The sequence below is a fragment of the Grus americana genome, chromosome 5 (assembly GCF_028858705.1).
Source record: "Grus americana isolate bGruAme1 chromosome 5, bGruAme1.mat, whole genome shotgun sequence".
Classification (NCBI taxonomy): domain Eukaryota; kingdom Metazoa; phylum Chordata; class Aves; order Gruiformes; family Gruidae; genus Grus; species Grus americana.
Genome location: NC_072856.1, coordinates 46,543,666 through 46,560,601, shown reverse-complemented (window position 1 = coordinate 46,560,601; position 16,936 = coordinate 46,543,666). Strand labels below are relative to the sequence as shown.

The following is a 16,936-nucleotide window of genomic DNA, read 5'->3' as shown; positions in this document are numbered from 1 at the left end:
GGCCTGGCCGAAATGGCGGCGGCCCTGACGCGAGAGGGCGGAGAGGATGCTTTCCGCCGGCTTTTTCGCTTCTACCGGCAACGTGATGTATCAGACTTGCGGGGTGTAGTGGACTTTTCCGTGCCGGGGGCTCAGGTAATAACGCTGGGTTCCCACTATCCTCGCCTCGTGGTGAGGGTCAGGTGGCGGGGCGCTCTCCGAGGTTGTCCCGCCCTCTGAGGGGTGTCGTGGTGCTGTGGGGGTGTTGCTGTAGCCTGTTCTATCGATCTATTGCTTCCCTTAGTGCTCCATGCCAGGTCTCTAATTCCGCCCCGCTACTGGCTATAAGGCGCCATCCTCCAGCTCTGAGCCCCTTATGGGTCTCTATAGCGTTTAAAAAACTATTTGCCTGACTGGAGGCGAGCAGCTGAGGAAGGGTGTGCAGCTCTGAGAACTCAGGGCCCCTTTCCCCGCCGGACCCAGAGTAGGCTCACCTGGGGTGCCCTTGGATCGGCTGCTCGCGGCGTCGTGGGGCTCTGTCTGAAGGCACAAGGTGCTGTCCCCGCCGCCCTTGGCCAGCATGCTGCCTATTCACAGATTTACCACTGTTGCTTGTGTTTATTTACTCGCATAATGTTTAATTAGATCCCTGTGCTGCAGTAAGGGATCTCCAGAGCCTCTAATAGAACCATGTGTTACTTAAGGGAAGCAAAGGAACATGTGGATGGAGGAAAAAAAAAAAGCAAGTTTTGCTGTTGGAGCTGATGCTGTTTCCTGGGCCTACTTGTCCTTGTCTTGGCCCTGAAACACCTGGGTGAGCTGGAGAAGGAGCCAGGAGCAGCTTTACCTTGCTGTGTGGTGTGTGCCCAGAGTTCTTGCTGTCTTCCCCTTGGTAAAGTTTCTTCTCCTTTCTTACTCCCATATAATAAACATTTGGTTTAGCCGTCAGAACAAGTCCGACTGTTGCAGTGGATTAGGGGCATGCAGTCAGGAGCACATCTGAAAGTAGTAGCCATCATGGTTAGTAGTTTACCATGTGTTGAGTGATGGAGAAGTGATCCTTTAAACTAATTTTCTGTTTTGTCACTTCATAAAAGGATAGTGGATATCTCCTGAAGTATTGTTAACCAGGGATTTTTGACATATGAGCCTACATGAAAAAAGGGAGTTGGGGATATAGTTTAAATGAAACTTTGTCTAATTTTTCATAGTTCAAATGCTTAGCTTTTTTGTTTTACTGTTCTATTAGAATATATATTTTTCTATCTTTTTAGACTACAATTTTGATATTCTTAACAGGACACAAAACCTGACCTGTATGAAATTGTTCAAGGCGTTAGCATTAAATAAGGGAGTTGTTAACATTTCAGCCTTTCTTGAGCTTGCAGCAATCCTTTGTCAAATAAAGGATTCCAGCATTACAGCCCTTCTGGGAAATTCAAAGTACTTGAAAGCATCACAAGCATCTGTCCCCTCTCTGTATCATTCTTTTTGTGCTTGTTACCTTCTAAGATCACTTGATAGCTTCCTAGTAAGAGCATCTTTTATTCCTCTTTCCCTCAGGTTAAAAACATCTGCCTTTTCTCTTTAAGAAGAGCTACAGGCCAGGCAGATTGGCCCAGATACTATTGTTCTTTTTCTTTCAGAAAACTGCTTCAAGTGATTGAGCTCTTCAGTGAAGTGTGACATACCCCAGCTGCCCTGCTACCAGGCTTATTTAACTGATTCAGCACATGTAGTTCTTCAGCATAGAAACAGCTCCTGTTCTCCGGAAGCCCTGGCAGCAGCTGGTGTGTAAGCAGTTTGAGAAGACTGAGAGGTGGCAATGTCTTAGTTGAAGGAAGAGCCTTCCTGGGGAGGTTCTGCAGACAGGACTCTGAATAAAGCTCTCCAAGGCTGGCAGTCACAAAGCTGCTTTTGGTAGAGAGCTGAAAAATTGTTAAAACTGAGGACATTGCCAGAAGCTGCTGCCCAGCACTAGTTTAGAGTTTGGTTAGAAATTCTGTGTACATAATTTAGACTTGTTGCTGAGATGTTAACCAGAGCTGTCAACCTGCAGAGAGACTGATTTACACATTCACTACTGCAGAGTCTGTGTATAAAGGCCTTAATTTAACATACACTTAAAATTGTCAGAAACAAAGTCTTGCCTGTCTCTGCCTGCTTATTCCCACTATGCCTGGCCAGCTCTTTCCTTAAGGAGCCTGTACTTTTGCACAGTGACGTGGAGAGCTGGACTGGGGAGCTAAGCCAGAACACAACCAACCTGCTTCTATGCTGCTCTTACTAAGATGGTCCCTAATCCTAAGGGAAGAAGGGAGTGGGAACATGGTGGATGAGTTTAGGTGTTTTGGTTTGGTTTTTTGGGTTTTTTTTGTTTGTTTGGGGTTTTTTTGGTTTTTGTTTTTTTTTCCAGCAAGTGTTGGCTTATTGCAGCTTAAATACTCTCTTGGGTCACCACAACATATGTATATCAAGTGTTTTGCTAAGCCTTGAGCTGTTGACCCTGCTATTGGAAACAGAAGTGGCAATGTGGTATTCAGAATTTACAGGGTTTCTGCATATCAGACAGCTTTGCCCACTTCATCACTGTACTACTCCTTCTGTAAATTACAGATGAGAATAGTCATCTACCCTATGGGATCATCAGTAACTTGTATTTGGAACATTCTTTGAAGGTATAAAGTGTTATGGGTACTAAATATTGTTCTCTAATGGAGACTGATAATTACCAGAATATTTTATAATGATGAGGCTGTACTGTGAAAATGGACAAATAGTACCAAATTTTTTCTCATTGGTATAAATTGTTTGGAGTTTTTATGGATGGAGGACATATCTCCTGAGCCCTAGGTATTGTAAAAACTGTAGGTACCTTTTGATTCTTGTGTGGAGTACATACTAGCTCTGAGCAGCAATGCCCGGTTCTGGTCACAGTTGCTTAGACAATAGTTCTGTGGTACAGTTGGCATTTTCACATGACTTACCTTGGTATATGGTAGCACTGTTTCTTACAGTTGCTATTTTTCAATGAGTTTTGTATTTCTTCCTCTTTTTTTCCTTTTTTTTTTAACTGCATCTGTTTTTTCTTTTGCCAGGTGTTCAGATCACAGCTCAGTATTTCCTCAGTCAGTGATCAAGATGCTTACAGAGCAGGATTACAGCCAGTTAGCCAGTGGAAAGCCTATGGCCTCAATGGGTATCCGGGTAGGTACTTCTGATTTCAAGAAAAATTAAACACAACCTTGATGCTTTGGATTCAGGCATCTTCCATCTTATCCTCCTCGCCCTGTCTGAAAAAGCTATTTTGGTTTGCTGAAGTGTAATTTAATGTTATTTTAAGTACAGGAGGACAAATGAGTCAGCTAAAGGGTGGGATGTGGCTATGTGAAGGTGAGGACAGAAGAGCCAGTTGTTTCACAGTTTCTGATCAACTAGACCATCCCTTGTAAGAATGGACTCCTGTTGCCTTTGAGGAAAAAAAGATGCTGAAATAAAAAATCTCTATGTATTTCATGAAAATTTGATAAGTGACTGAAATACAGTCATTTCAGGGCTGAAGTGTGGCATCTACTTGCTGGTGAACACTGACTACAATAAGTGAGTAAGAACCACTTGTCCTATTCAAGGTACAGAGTAATTTGATTAGGCAAGTTATTTCAAAAACTGAAATGAATCTTAGGTTTGCAGGTCACCTGGTAGAATCACAGAAAGATGTTCAGCTGGAAGGAAACTCCAGAGGTCTAGTCCAGCTCCCTGCTTAAAGCAGGGTCAAGGTGAAAGTTAGATCAGGTTGCTCAGAGCTTTGTATGGGTGAGTTTTGGAAATCTCCACGAATTTGCACACCCTTTCTGGGCACCTGTTCCAGTGTTTGGCCACTCTTGTGTGTGTTTTTGTTTGGGTTTTTTTTTTTTCACCTTATCTAACCAAAATTTGCCTTGCTGTAACTTGTGACTGTTGCCTCTCATAATCTTGCTCTGCACCTCTGAGAAGAATCTGGCTCCACCTTCTCTATAATGCCCCTTTAGGTAGTTCTTACTAATATAGGCCAATGTGTAATCAGCCTTCATTGCCACAAGGGCACACTACTGACTCGTGCTCAATTTGTCCTCTGAGAACCACATGTCCTTTGATTTAGAGCTGCTCCCTAGGCCTCAGGTCCTCGGGCCATACTGTTGCATGGTGTTATTCTGCTCCAGGTGCAGGATTATCACCATGTAACTTCAGAGGTTCTTGTTGGCCTGTTTCTTTGGCTTGTCAAGGTCCCTTTCAGTGGCAGCAGTGGCCTCCAACATATCCACTGCTGCCTCAATGTAGTGTTTTCTCTAAGTGTGATAAGGCTGAATGTCCCATCATCCAGGTTGATGCAGATGTAGTTATCAGTCTTGGCCCCAGTATGAACCCGAGGAATGCAACTCAACAGCCACTGCTTACACTTTGAACCACCAAATCACTATTATTTAAGCCTGCTGGCCCAGCCAGCTTTTGCTCACCCTTTTAGTTTACCCATAAAAATCCATGAGCTGCCAGTTTGGCTCCAGTGGTGCTGCAGGAAACCAACTGGAAAACTTTGCTAAAGCCAAGGTAAACAGCATCCCCTGCTTTCCCCTTGTCTGGGCATCTTGCTGTAGCGGGCAGTAAGGCTGGTTAGATAAAATTTGCCTTCAGTAAATCCGTGCTGGCTGTTCCCAATCACTTTGTGTCTGGAAGTGGGTGTCATGAAAGTTTGCTCCATAATTTTACCAGGGGTTTTGGTAAAGCTAATGAGTTTGTAGTTCCCCAGATCCTCCTTATTTCAGGGATTTTTGTTGTATTTGGGGGTTTGTCATGTTTCTTTTGGTTCATTGGGACTGCAGTCAGTGTCTGTGTGGGTTGCTATGAAGCCAGCCTACCATTTCTGAAACTGAGGCAGCCACACCAGCCATCTGGCATGGTTAATATGCAGGGAATTGAATAATTCAGGAGAAAGACTTCCACCTCTTCTGGCCTCTAAATTTTTTGTTCCACTTACCTGTCATATTATAGCTGCCCTTGCTTGTTATTTTATGTCTGTCTAAATGTCTTTCCTAGCAATTACATGGCGGGAGGGGATCACAAGTGTTCCACTTATCTGCATTTTTCTTCTGCTTTGACAAAGAAAACTTTTCACTAAAATGAAATGCAAATATATTAACAAATTCTTAGTCCTGTTTAGAATCATGCTATGTGTGGACAAGAATATTTCATCCCTTTCCAGCTACCTTTATCTGGATATCCTAAAGCACTATAAGATATTTAACCAACTGCCCCAATAGCCCTCTAAAATAAGTTAGAATTTCTTTAGTTTGTCTGTGGGCACATGGAAGTGAAGGCATTTGGTTTTATCCCCACAGTAAGTGGATGAAATAGAAGACCAAGGAAACTGGGTGAATTTCTGTTGCAGTATCCAGAGTTCTCCAAGATGTGGGTGATGCTGGTTTTGGGCTTTATAACTGACACAAATTGGTTTTATGAGGGATTTTTCTTGTTGCTAGACATCTGTGTGTCTTATTCTTCCTTTGACCGAGGCTGGAGACCACTTTCACGAGGTGTAAATTAATTCCTACTGTGCTGCAAGATTTTGCTGCAGTAAGAGAACTGCCTCTGCTTCCTCTAGGCAGATTCCTTTAGTATACAGATCCCCAAAGAATTCGTCTTTTGCCCATTCCACTCAGACCAACTTTTTCAAGGCCAAGAGGTTCAATTGTGTTGCCTTCAAAGCTTATCTGTGGTGTTCTTTAGTCAGATCAGGAAGATTTCTACAGAAATATATTTTTACTCTTCTCCCTCCAATGTGTGGTAAGTCACCGATTTGTAGCACTATTGGCCTTCGCAGGAACTATTAGTCTTGTATGTTAGGGTAGAATTTTATAGTAAAATTCTGCAACTGTTAGAAATTCAGGGGTTTCTGCCTTTCTTGACATCAGAAGCATAGCAGCAACCCATTTTTAGTTGTTCTTGCTTCTGTAAATCTAGACTAACCTGGTTTCTTAGGAGTAAGCAATGAGAGGTTTGGAGACACGTGAGCATGTTCTAAGCTTCTGATACAAGACTCATAAAATTTGCGTTCTTGTTATCGTCTCTGTGTGTAACTAGCCATCCAGACTTCAATTCCCTCATTAATACTTGGAGATAATACATACATAGTAGAGCGTAATTTCATGAATGTAGTGAAGTGCTTTGAGAACCCCACATCAAAAGCTGTAGAGGGGAAGGGCAATATTATGATTCTGTTCTATGTAGAGGCCAACAAAAAGTAAATTTAATGCTTCTGGCAAAGAAACTTCTTGTAACCACACCTATCAGAAGGCTGCCATAGTCTGAAGGTACAGGGAATGGAGTGAAATGAATGACAGAGTATTATTAATACACCGAAGGCTCTTTTTCTAACCAGTTAATTTAATCTTGTGAGGTCTGTGAGATATGCTGGCAGGAAGCTTTTTCTGTCCTTTTATTACCACTTTCATGAGGCCACAAGGCAAGTTTGTATCCTACTGAGGCTCCTAGCCTAGCTTCTTCCTTTTTCATCTATTTTTATCTCTGTTTAACTTGACTGAGAAGTTCAAAAAGACACAGTAGGGCAAAACCTTGAAACCTCCTTTTTCTTTGTTCCTCCTATACCCTTATCTCTCTTTGTATGTGAATTTTGTGTTGGTGAGTCTTACTGAATTGATAGTCTTTGAGAAAGTGCCTTGATTCTCAGAGTAGGTACAATACAGACTAATGGCGTCTTCCTGTCAGACATTTATTCATCAATACTGTCGACCCTGGCCTGGAAGGAAACACCCCAGGGTGCTGGGGAGAAAATTCCAGTGAAGAATCCTGTTAGCAGTCTTGGTGATGGCAGATCTTGTGTCAAGGACTCTTATCTGATAGAGACCAAATCAATCCATTACATCTCTGCTAACCCTCTTATTTGGGCTGCTGTGTGAACTCTGCCTGAGGTCCCTGGCTAAATGAATGTGCAGACTAGATACGTGTTTATTTTGTTTTGTTAATTAACAATGACTGCAAAGTATTAGCAGTCAGCAACAAGCAGTTTAGGATATGACTTTCATCCCTTTTGAGTATTACCATACCAAAATACAAAGATGGATACAACCAGACTTAGTTGGAAATAAGCGTGAAGCAAAGGAGAGCATGGGTTACGTTACTAGAGACTTGCTCAGCCCATGGACTGCTGTCTGCAGTTCATGTCAGTGAAGTAGCAATAAGAAGACACTATGAGTTCAGAGGCAGCAACAAGGTTAGTTTGAAGTCTAGCAAAACGAGGCCAGAATTACTTTAACTTTGCAAGGTTCAAGAGAAAAATCTTGCTGAATCATTTCAAAATCAAATTTACCCCAAAGCAATTTGCTTTCCAAGTTCTTACTCCTTTATCTACCTGTAATCAACATGCCTTACACAGATATGTCCTTTTTTGTAATTTTTTTACTTGGACCAGAGTTGGCTTCACTCCCTGCCTTCTACCTTATGTGCACCATTTTTTTTATACTGAAAAAAACCAATAGGTTTTACCTTAACTGTTCAGACCTGTTAATAAATTTCATCAGCTTACATGCAAAGTCAGTGGCTGTGTGTCTAAAGTGGGTTTTTTCAGTACCTCCGATCCCCATCCTTTGCTCTAATTTTAGAAAAAAACAACAATATGCCTAATCATACCTTTTTTTCCACCCCCTCCCTTTTTCTCTGTGGTCAGGGTTTATCTTCATACCAAACCCTTTCCTTCCGGGCTGCCAGCGTCACTGGGTGAAACAGTGTCTCAAGCTATACCCCCAGAAACCCAATGTCTGCAACCTGGACCTACACATGGCTCCTGAGAAGACCATTGACCTGTGGGGACAGAGCAAGGAGCAATTGAGGTAAGTCCACAATAACCTTTGTTCATGCTAACGGAGCCAGAAGGTCTCGTCTCTGAGAAGGTTTAAGAAAAATGAGCAGGGAAGAGAACCTGAAAAAGATTGCATACATACTGGCAATATACAGGTAGTGTCAGATATGCCATGTTAAAGATGGATTTTTCATGGCTTGATGTGCGTCCTGGTTAATTCTCTGCTTTCACACTCACAATGGGATTTTGTAGTAGCAAATTATTCCAAATCCATCAGTCAAATGTAAAATAGTGACCCTGGCTGATATCATGGTGCTTGGAAGCTTGCTAGGCTCAGCTACACGTGGAAAAGTAAAACCATGAGGACCCTCTAGACCTCAGTTTTCCTGAGGCAAAAAGGATCCTTTCCAAACACCTAGCCCTTCTTCCCAGTCAGCTGTCAAACCTAGTATACTGTAATTGAAAGGCCGTTATCTGCACTTTCTTGAACTTCTCAAGTCAGCTAGTTTCTGTAGTTTTATTTTCCAGAGTATTTCTTTATTTTGGTTTGGGTGGGTTGTTTGGTTTTTTTAATTCAATCTGAGATGGTGATTAAATGTACCATTTCAATGGCAATCCTGTTTACTCTGACAGATTCCCACAGGGTCAGAGTTTTGTGGCAGATGCAGCTGCCTTTCCTCTACCTGATTTGGAAGTTAATTGAGAATTTGTCCAAGTTTTGAAGTCAAGTAGAAAGTTTTAAAGACCTTTTTTTGCTTAACTGTAAAAATACATACAAGATAGATGCTGTTTATAGTACACGATCTTTTAGTTATTTGGGTATTTAGCATTACCTTGTTGATTTCACTGCCCATTTTTCATAATAATTGTTTCATGCGATGGAGTGACCAGAGTTCCGTACAACTCTCATCTTCCACCTCAGTCTCTTAGTAAAATTGACATGCTGAGATTTTTCTTCAAAAATACTCTTAACATCTACAAGATATGGAATGGCAAAAACAAGATTTGGACTCCTAAATATTTGCTCCTAGGATAGAAGTTACACCCCTGCTTGTGTTTTCCAGGCTCAGAATTACTTACAGAAATTCAGATGCCTTTTATGTATTTAAAATATTGACTTTTACATTTGTGTTCCATCAAGGATGAAAAATTGTTCTTTGAAAGTGTTGTGCATTGTGCCCTACAGCTGAAAAAAGTGGGGTACTGTTACAGCTTGACAGGCCTTTCCCAGCAGCACCTCCTGCGCGCACACGGAATGATCAGAAAAGAGGTTAATTTGCAGCTGAATCCAGTTCAGCTGAAAACAGTGTTTGGAAGAGTGATGGCTGGCAGAAACACTGGCAGTTTTATTAAGCACTTGCCTGAATCTTCAAGTGAGCAAACTGCTGTATTTGTGCTTTTACCTAGAGGACAGCAGATCAAACTAGCCAACCTGTCTGGTATCTGGGGTGAGAGCCTTTTGGGGAGGGGAGAAACAGAGTGCTTAACTAAAAAGAGGTCTACTTCCAAGAGCCGACACAACTTTAATGCTCTTTAAAGCCTTCAGGAAGATGCATAAATGTGCTTGGGTCATGGCTTATCTACTCTTTTCAGGATGCAGGAATCACAAGGTAGGGAGAGTCCATGCAGTTCCTAGGAATGTATGCAATGTTCTCTCCACAAAGTGGAGTTTGGCTATTTTCTTTAGTGCTGGGACAATTAAAAGCATAAAAGGGGGTAGAGCATCCCTACAAGGGATATATATGTATATATAGCCTTGTGTATAAGGAAAAGGCTGGGGGGATTTTACAGATGCAATCATTTACCAGTGGATAAAGAAAAAAGGGAGCTTCAGGCCAAAGCCCCCCTGCTTGCTGTTCAGGCTTGTTCTCTAACATAGTTATACCAGAATTTCTCTGTGCTTTCTTGTAGGAGCACCTGCTGCTACAACTCTAGGAGCTCATTCTTTCCAGATATGTAACACTTATACTTTCTTCTCCTCAGCAATCACATGCGAAATCACATGCAAAATAATAAGTTCTGGGAATAATGACCTACTGAGTATATTAGGATTCCTGCTGTTGTGCAAACACTCCAGCACTGTAGCGAAAGAAGGGCACTTTCAAAAGGCACGTGCTAAAAATGTTTAATTATGAATATTAAGTTTGTCGACTGAAAGATGTAGAGGAACAGGTTGTGGACTGTCGCTTTTTTAAATGCTGTGTTACCTGCTTGTAGGCTCCATAAATTGTTCCAAGCAGCATGTTTTGACAGTTACTGTGTTGCTGCATTATGGTAATTGCAGTTGCTATTACCCTGTAACAAAGATGGAAACTGGAAAGATGACTGACTTTGAATAATCAGTGAGCTATGAAATTTTACTAAAGGTAAAGAAATCAGCCTTTACTCCTGTTCCTGGTTTGGCTTAGGACCTATCAGTACAGTATAGGTGAAGGGCAGAAACAAACTGTGTATCCAGGTAGAAATGTGTATTAAATGCAGATGCTTGGCTGAGACTTGACCATGGCAGCACAAATATGAATCTGTTTTGCAAAAGAGAGTATGTCTTACTGAACCAATGAGGCTATAAATGAGAGCAAACCATCTGGTGCTACTGTTTATCGTGATGTTCTGAGTACATTTCCCTTTTCTTTCTTTCTCTACCATAACACATGACTTAGCTTGAGAAAAGAAACTGAAATTGCTGGAATAAGTGGACTAGAAAATAGATGTGTACCTTTTTGTATTTGTTACTAGCATGTTTCTATCTGATTTACTATAGTAATACTCTCTGTAATTTTTTAAGGACTTTTCCATAGGCCATAGTAAAAGCATATCCCTGAGGTCTCCTCCTGCCTTCACTGCCTTCAAGTAAGAATGGTAAATTGGCGTGTGGCTGCAGATCACCGAGTCCCTCTGCGTTAGGGCTGTCACTTGAGAAGACCGGTTTTCTGTCCTGCATAGCAGTCTGGGTAGGAGACACCCGCAACCTAGACTTCTTGACATTACAAGAAATGCATGGGCATAGCTAGAGCAGTCTTGCTTCTTACTGAATATTGAATCAGGCTGTCCTAAGGACTTATTGTAAGAGTGCCAAGTAATAGAACTAACAGCCCTTTGCAGTATTATGCAGCGTGGTATGCTTCACTGTCAGGCAAAGCACTTTCCTTTCTTGTCATTTTCCATTAAGCACCTAGAATATTTTTTCTTTGTGTTTGCAGCTTTTAGATCTCCAGATTCTGTTCTTTCACTTCTAGGTGCTTAAGTAGTCCACGCTTAATTCTGAGTTCTAAATCTGCACCAGTTCATTGTGTTATCTCCATCAGATAACCTGTTATGTACTACATTGAAAATACAAGCTTTCAAACTGACAGCAGTTGGCAGTAGGCCCTATAGCTTGCACAAATTGCATGAACTGAATTTTCAAGGTCTTTGGAGGAAAAAAAATAATGGCACTGAAAATAAAAGTTTAGCATTGATGGTTTTAATAGGCTGTTATATGGATGAGTGAATCTCATTACTGTATGCTGCACTACCAGAAAACCCCTCGGAAACTAACACAGATCCTATTTATTTCTATTTTGCCTTTGCAGAAGGAAAGGTTCCAGTAAACGGGAGCCCAGAAGCTTATTGGAGAAGCTGCGCTGGGTCACCCTTGGTTACCATTATAATTGGGATACTAAGGTATTGAAATTAAATTTTTCTCCATTTTTCTTAGCTGTAAGCTCTTAGAATGGCAAACAGAGGGAGGGTATCATGGAATAAATTGCTTATGATCCTACAAGACAGTCCTGAGGAAAGGCTGTAACAAACCACGCTTGTAATAACATTTTAATCTGTATTAGTTTACTGTGAAGGATTTAACAGCAAAAGTCTATTGCTGCCTCCCTTCCTTTGGAAGGTGACATGGTAGCATATACTCAGCACTAGACCTGTGACTCTATTTCAGAGTAAGTGAGGATTTTTCCCCTACCAAAAGGAATAGTTGCAAAAGCATCATTAACTATTTAAGGTGAGGATGACCTTGACTAGCTCTCAGAAGACAGCTACTTCTGAGAAACTGCCCCTCTTTGGAGGGGTGAGTGAGAGCAGGAAGAGACTGCTGCTGATGTGACTTTGAACTTAACAGCCTGAACCACTATAGTACAGTCTCACCAATTAACAGCTATTTTGGGGCTCCTGACCAAAATAAACATTTTCATAAGACTGAGTCGGAGGCTGAGAGAGGATGGCAGAGTGAATATGCAGTCTTATCAGTATATTGCAGATACTTAACCAAATCTGCTTGCAGCCTTGTATTTACCAGGTCAGCCTATTACTGGGTGGCCTTAATGAAGACTTGGTTATTCCCTCTCAGAATCACTCATGGAAGAGAGGAAAAAGTAGATTTGCAATTGATTCTTGTTTGTCTTACTCTTCAAAGAAGGAACAAAAGTGCTTGTTTCAGAGCTCTGTTGATGAGATACAGAACTCTCTGTCCATTGGCAGGTTTAGGTAGTGACCAAGTAGATCCTCAGGATGTTGGTACTAATCTTACTGACTTCAAGTTTGCCATCCAGATATAATGATTAACTCTATGATTAATTGAATATGGCAGTTTTGGCATAGGCCCAGAATTAAATAAGAGGTAGATTTGCTGTGGTTCTGCCTATACTGTAGTCATTTTTCCAGGCAAATATGATGTTGTTCTTTATGACTATCAGCCAAACATCTGAGTTCTCATTCAGTGTTTGTTGCCGATTGTATTTGCTGCTCTGATGTTCTGGGTGTGGTTTGTTGTTTTTGTTTTGTTTTGTTTTTTTCCACTCTCCTTCTTCCAGAAGTACTCAGCAAATCACCACACTCCTTTCCCCTCAGACCTTGCATTCCTGTCAGAACAAGTGGCTTCAGCCTGTGGATTCCGGGGTTTCCAAGCCCAAGCAGGGATCTTGAACTACTATCATTTTGACTCTTCACTGGGAATTCATGTAGATGAGTCTGAACTAGACCATTCTCGGCCTCTTTTATCATTCAGGTGAGTCAAGGAAAGCACTGGAGTGTTGTGGAAGGGTTCATGGCTTTTCTCCTATGGTTGCATATGGTTATAGGAAGTTGGTATAATGTAGTTTGCTAATTGGGTATATAATCTTCACTCTCTGAAGACTTGAATAGTAGGAAGCTGTAGCTCAAGGGCATAGGTTTTTCTTTGAAGACTGCTTGAATAGCATGGATGTCGTGCCTAGAGTGGAGTGGAAGAGCTGTTTGCACAGAGCACAGCTCTGTTGTAAAGCAACAGAGTGGCAACTGGGGATGAGCAGGCAAGGATGAAATACCTCAGCAGGGCTTCAGACCTGGCAGGGCAGATGCTCACACTATGCCTGCCTTGAACCAGGCCTCTTAGTCTGTTTTCCGTGTTCTCATTGTGAAGTTGTTACTCGGAGCCCATCTGGTTTCTTGTTTAGGCTTTTTGTTTTGTAAAGGGATTTAACTGCTAATATTTTCTTACTGTACATATCATTGTTCTCTACCTGAATTTGTTTTCTCTTCTCTCTCCATCCTCATACTGTCTCTAGTTTTGGGCAGTCCTCGATATTTTTGCTTGGGGGCCTGAAGCGGGATGAGGCCCCAACAGCAATGTTCATGCACAGTGGAGATATTATGGTGATGTCTGGCTTCAGCCGTCTGCTGCACCATGCTGTCCCCCGGGTCCTCCCCAACCCTGAAGGGACAGCTTTGCCTTCATGCCTGGACCAAGCAGTTTCTTCAGACCTTCCTGTTGACTCAGTCATTGAGCACAGCTCCGATGAGGATTGGCAGGTCTGCGCCAAGTACTTGCAGTCTTCCCGCATTAATATGACTATTCGGCAGGTGTTGGCTGAGGGTCAGAAATTTCCAGAGGAATCTGGGACAAATGGAAAGGGCCAAGCACCCTCAGAGTACAGTCACCAGCAGGAGAACAGCAGAACCAAGAGACATAAACCAAATGCAGACAGCTGAGACTGGGAGATCCTGCTGACATGGATTGGATAGGCAGCCTCCATGCGGAATTGGGAACTAATGCCATCATACTAGAAGTCACTTGTCTGTATTGGGATTAATAAACTTCTGCAAAATAAATGTAGTCCTTGCTGTAGGAAATATGTCGGGGGAGAAAAAGAATTTAAAAGGAAAAGAAGGCTAAGTTCATGACTGGGACTTAAGGGATGAACTGTTGTTGTTTTGTTGCAGACTTTTACTGTACTTGGTTCCCTTTACAATACCTGTATGTCAGAGAATTTTAAGCTTGGTTCAGTGATGCTCAAAGTATTCTGAAATCATTGGCCAGAAAGTGGTAGCAAGAGAGACATAATTGCTGTGTGTTAAAAAATCCTGTTGGGGTTGTAAAGCTCAGCTGAAGTGTGGTAACAAGTATGAGTGAGAATAGGCTGCTATGGGTGTAAGACTTACCTGCAGCGTTTCCAAGAGAATTGCCTCTGCAGCAAAAATTGGTTCATCGAGCAGAAACTAGCAGCTCCCTTGAGCAACACCTGCTGTAAGCTTGCTATAGTCCTGTGCTCTCCTTTTGCCTGCTTGCACCCCCTCAGCTGCAGCAGAAACTGCTCTTATGAGTAGAACTGGAAGTCTTTTTGCATACCTCTGATTTTAGAGAGAAACAATTGGGGGCAATATCTACTTAGAATATCTAGTAGCTTGCAGCTGGGTCTCCTCCCAACAGTAAGTATGTGACTGAGCCCTACATCCTCATTCTTTCAAAACTGCCCCCTCTTAAGTGCCTGCAGATTATGGTCCTCAGTCCCAAGCAAGGAAAAGAATGACTTGCAAGTAGAAGCAATGAAGTTGTAAATTAAGTACCTAAAAAATTAATCAGTGATTATCTCTGTCACCCAAAGATAAATATATTGAAACAAAGAAAAGCACTAGGTTTTGTGCCAGTTTTCTTTAAGACTCAGACCTTCCTATCTGCTTTTTAATGCAATTTTAATTGTTGGAGTGGAATGCACTATCCCTGGGGTATTTTGTTGCACTTTCCCAATGAATAAACTTACTTGGTTTTTAAATTAAAGATCTCTATCAGGTTTGGGCTAGCTTTTTTCTTCTTTTCTTTTTCTCCCTGTTATTTCAGTGTATTGTTAATGCTGCCGCATCCCTTGTGCTGTTCCCTCCAGGCTTTTTTTGGACCTACTGCCTCTGCCATCTGCCAGCTCCGGTGGAGGAGCCTGTATATGTCTGCAGGGCTGCTTTGCTTAGGGGCAGTTCAGGGTTTGTTGGGCAGTTCCAGAGAGGTGTTGCCTGCAGTATCAAAGTCCAATTTAAAATGTATGTGGCAGCTTTTCCTCATGGGGAAAGTGTCTGGTCTGCTTATTTCATAGCAGGTGAATGTGTGTATGTGTGCAATCAATTCCTTACACAATACTGGAAAGAGCTCCAGTAATTTAATGTCTAAAATAATCAGATGTGGATTTCAGTATCTTATTCTATGCCAGAAATGTGTCCTTTCTGTAACCTAAGCCTGGTGTATTTAGACCTGACCCCTGGGAGAGTGAATGCTATTATGCAGAGAGGCTATAACATGACCAGAAAGGAAAGTTGCCTGAGTAAGTCTCAGAAAACAGCAAAGCTCCTTTAGCAGCACCTGAAGGGGGGGAAGGGTAGAGGAATAGTTGTTTTCTTCCCTGTGAGAAGGCAGACTGTCTGTTCCTCACTCTTGAGAGGGAAGTGAAAATCTGCCAACTCACCACTGCAGAGAAGACAGTCATGGAACTAGATGGTCATTAACTGGAGCTGGTTTCTTCATGCCACAGGCTGAGGTTTCAGTCCCTGGTTCTCATTTCTTATATCTTCAGTTCCCTACAAATAAATGACAAGCAACCATTTATTCCAGGATTCAATTATCCCTGCGATTCAAGGACAAGAAACCATACTGTTCATCCTCTGCGGTTTGAAACTGTAAATGCTGCAAACTACCAACAGCAGCTGGTCATGGGAACTATCCTGAAGCTTTATGTTTAGATGTGACTGAGTTGAGAATTTGCCGAGTTACTGCCTTGCAGTCAAGCTTGTTACCTAATGCCAGTGTGAGTGAGAGGCAGCTCTGATCTAATTCTGTATCAGGCACCCAGAAAGTGAAGAGTCCGTGGCCCAGAAATAGGCATATGGGAAATAACCTGGGGGTGGGGACAGTCATCTGTGTACAAAGAGAAACAACTCTAAGAAGGGGGAATTTCCTGAACCGCCAGCCTAGCAGGAGCAGTGCTTCTGTGACCACAGGAGACTGGAGTACAAATGAGCAAACCACAGGACTTCTGTGGGCTCTGAAAATGTGCTTCCAGAACATGATTTCAAAGAGGCAGCGCCAGCCCTGGGAAGAAGGTGGGGAATAGGGCTGCATCCAGTGATACACACAGCTAATTTTCCTTCTAGGACAGAATGATTGGGAACCACTGACCTACTCTACACAGCTGTCAGGCTGTGACACTGCATCTCATTTGGTTAGGTTTGTGGTGACACAACAGGATTTTTCATAGCACTGATCAAATTTTTGTATCTATAGGTACCACAAATATTTGCTTGTGTTCATATAGGTGCATGGTGAGATAATTCCTCTAAAGGAGAAGTACTGCCCAAGGGCCACAAGCACAAAATTGCATCAAGGGCATAGGTGGCAGTCTTCTGGGATGTCCTGCTGTGCACAGCTGAGGGGAGGGAAAGAAGAGGTTATCTGGACCAATTCTGCAAGAAAATTAATGTAATGAGCTGATTACAGGAAGATAACCATGTGTTAAATTCAAGGCCACCTGGAAATGAAGCATGTTGTATACCACATGTACTCTGTCCATTATGTGATCTATAGATAACGCTAACTGTCCAACAGAGTTTAAACAATTACTGGTATTTTTTATAATCAAGAGGAAAGGGAAGAAAAATCTCCAGTTAAATCAGAATCAAAGCAGAGTGGGATGAATACTAGAAACAGAAGAGGAAACCGCCTGTACAAACTTAGAATTTTCAGTCCTCTTGAGACCTCTGTGCTAGCAAAGTTCAGTGTTACAAACTGGACTGCTGGCTAGGGCCCAAGACAGATTTACTGCATGCCCTCTGCACGCCAACCAGGTGGTAACTTCCAGGCAAAGCAGTCCCTAGAGCCGTGCC

General features: G+C 42.2%; 1 protein-coding gene across 1 annotated transcript; it reads left to right on the top strand.

Moving 5' to 3' along the window:
• The first annotated feature begins 3 nt into the window (after window positions 1-3).
• ALKBH1 (alkB homolog 1, histone H2A dioxygenase) lies at window positions 4-16,684 on the top strand. Its single transcript, XM_054828910.1, has 6 exons — window positions 4-135; window positions 3,078-3,186; window positions 7,697-7,859; window positions 11,401-11,491; window positions 12,628-12,821; window positions 13,360-16,684. The coding sequence occupies exons 1-6, from the start codon at window positions 13-15 to the stop codon at window positions 13,781-13,783; spliced, it is 1,104 nt and encodes a 367-aa protein (XP_054684885.1). The 5' UTR covers window positions 4-12; the 3' UTR covers window positions 13,784-16,684.
• Window positions 16,685-16,936: the final 252 nt, after the last annotated feature.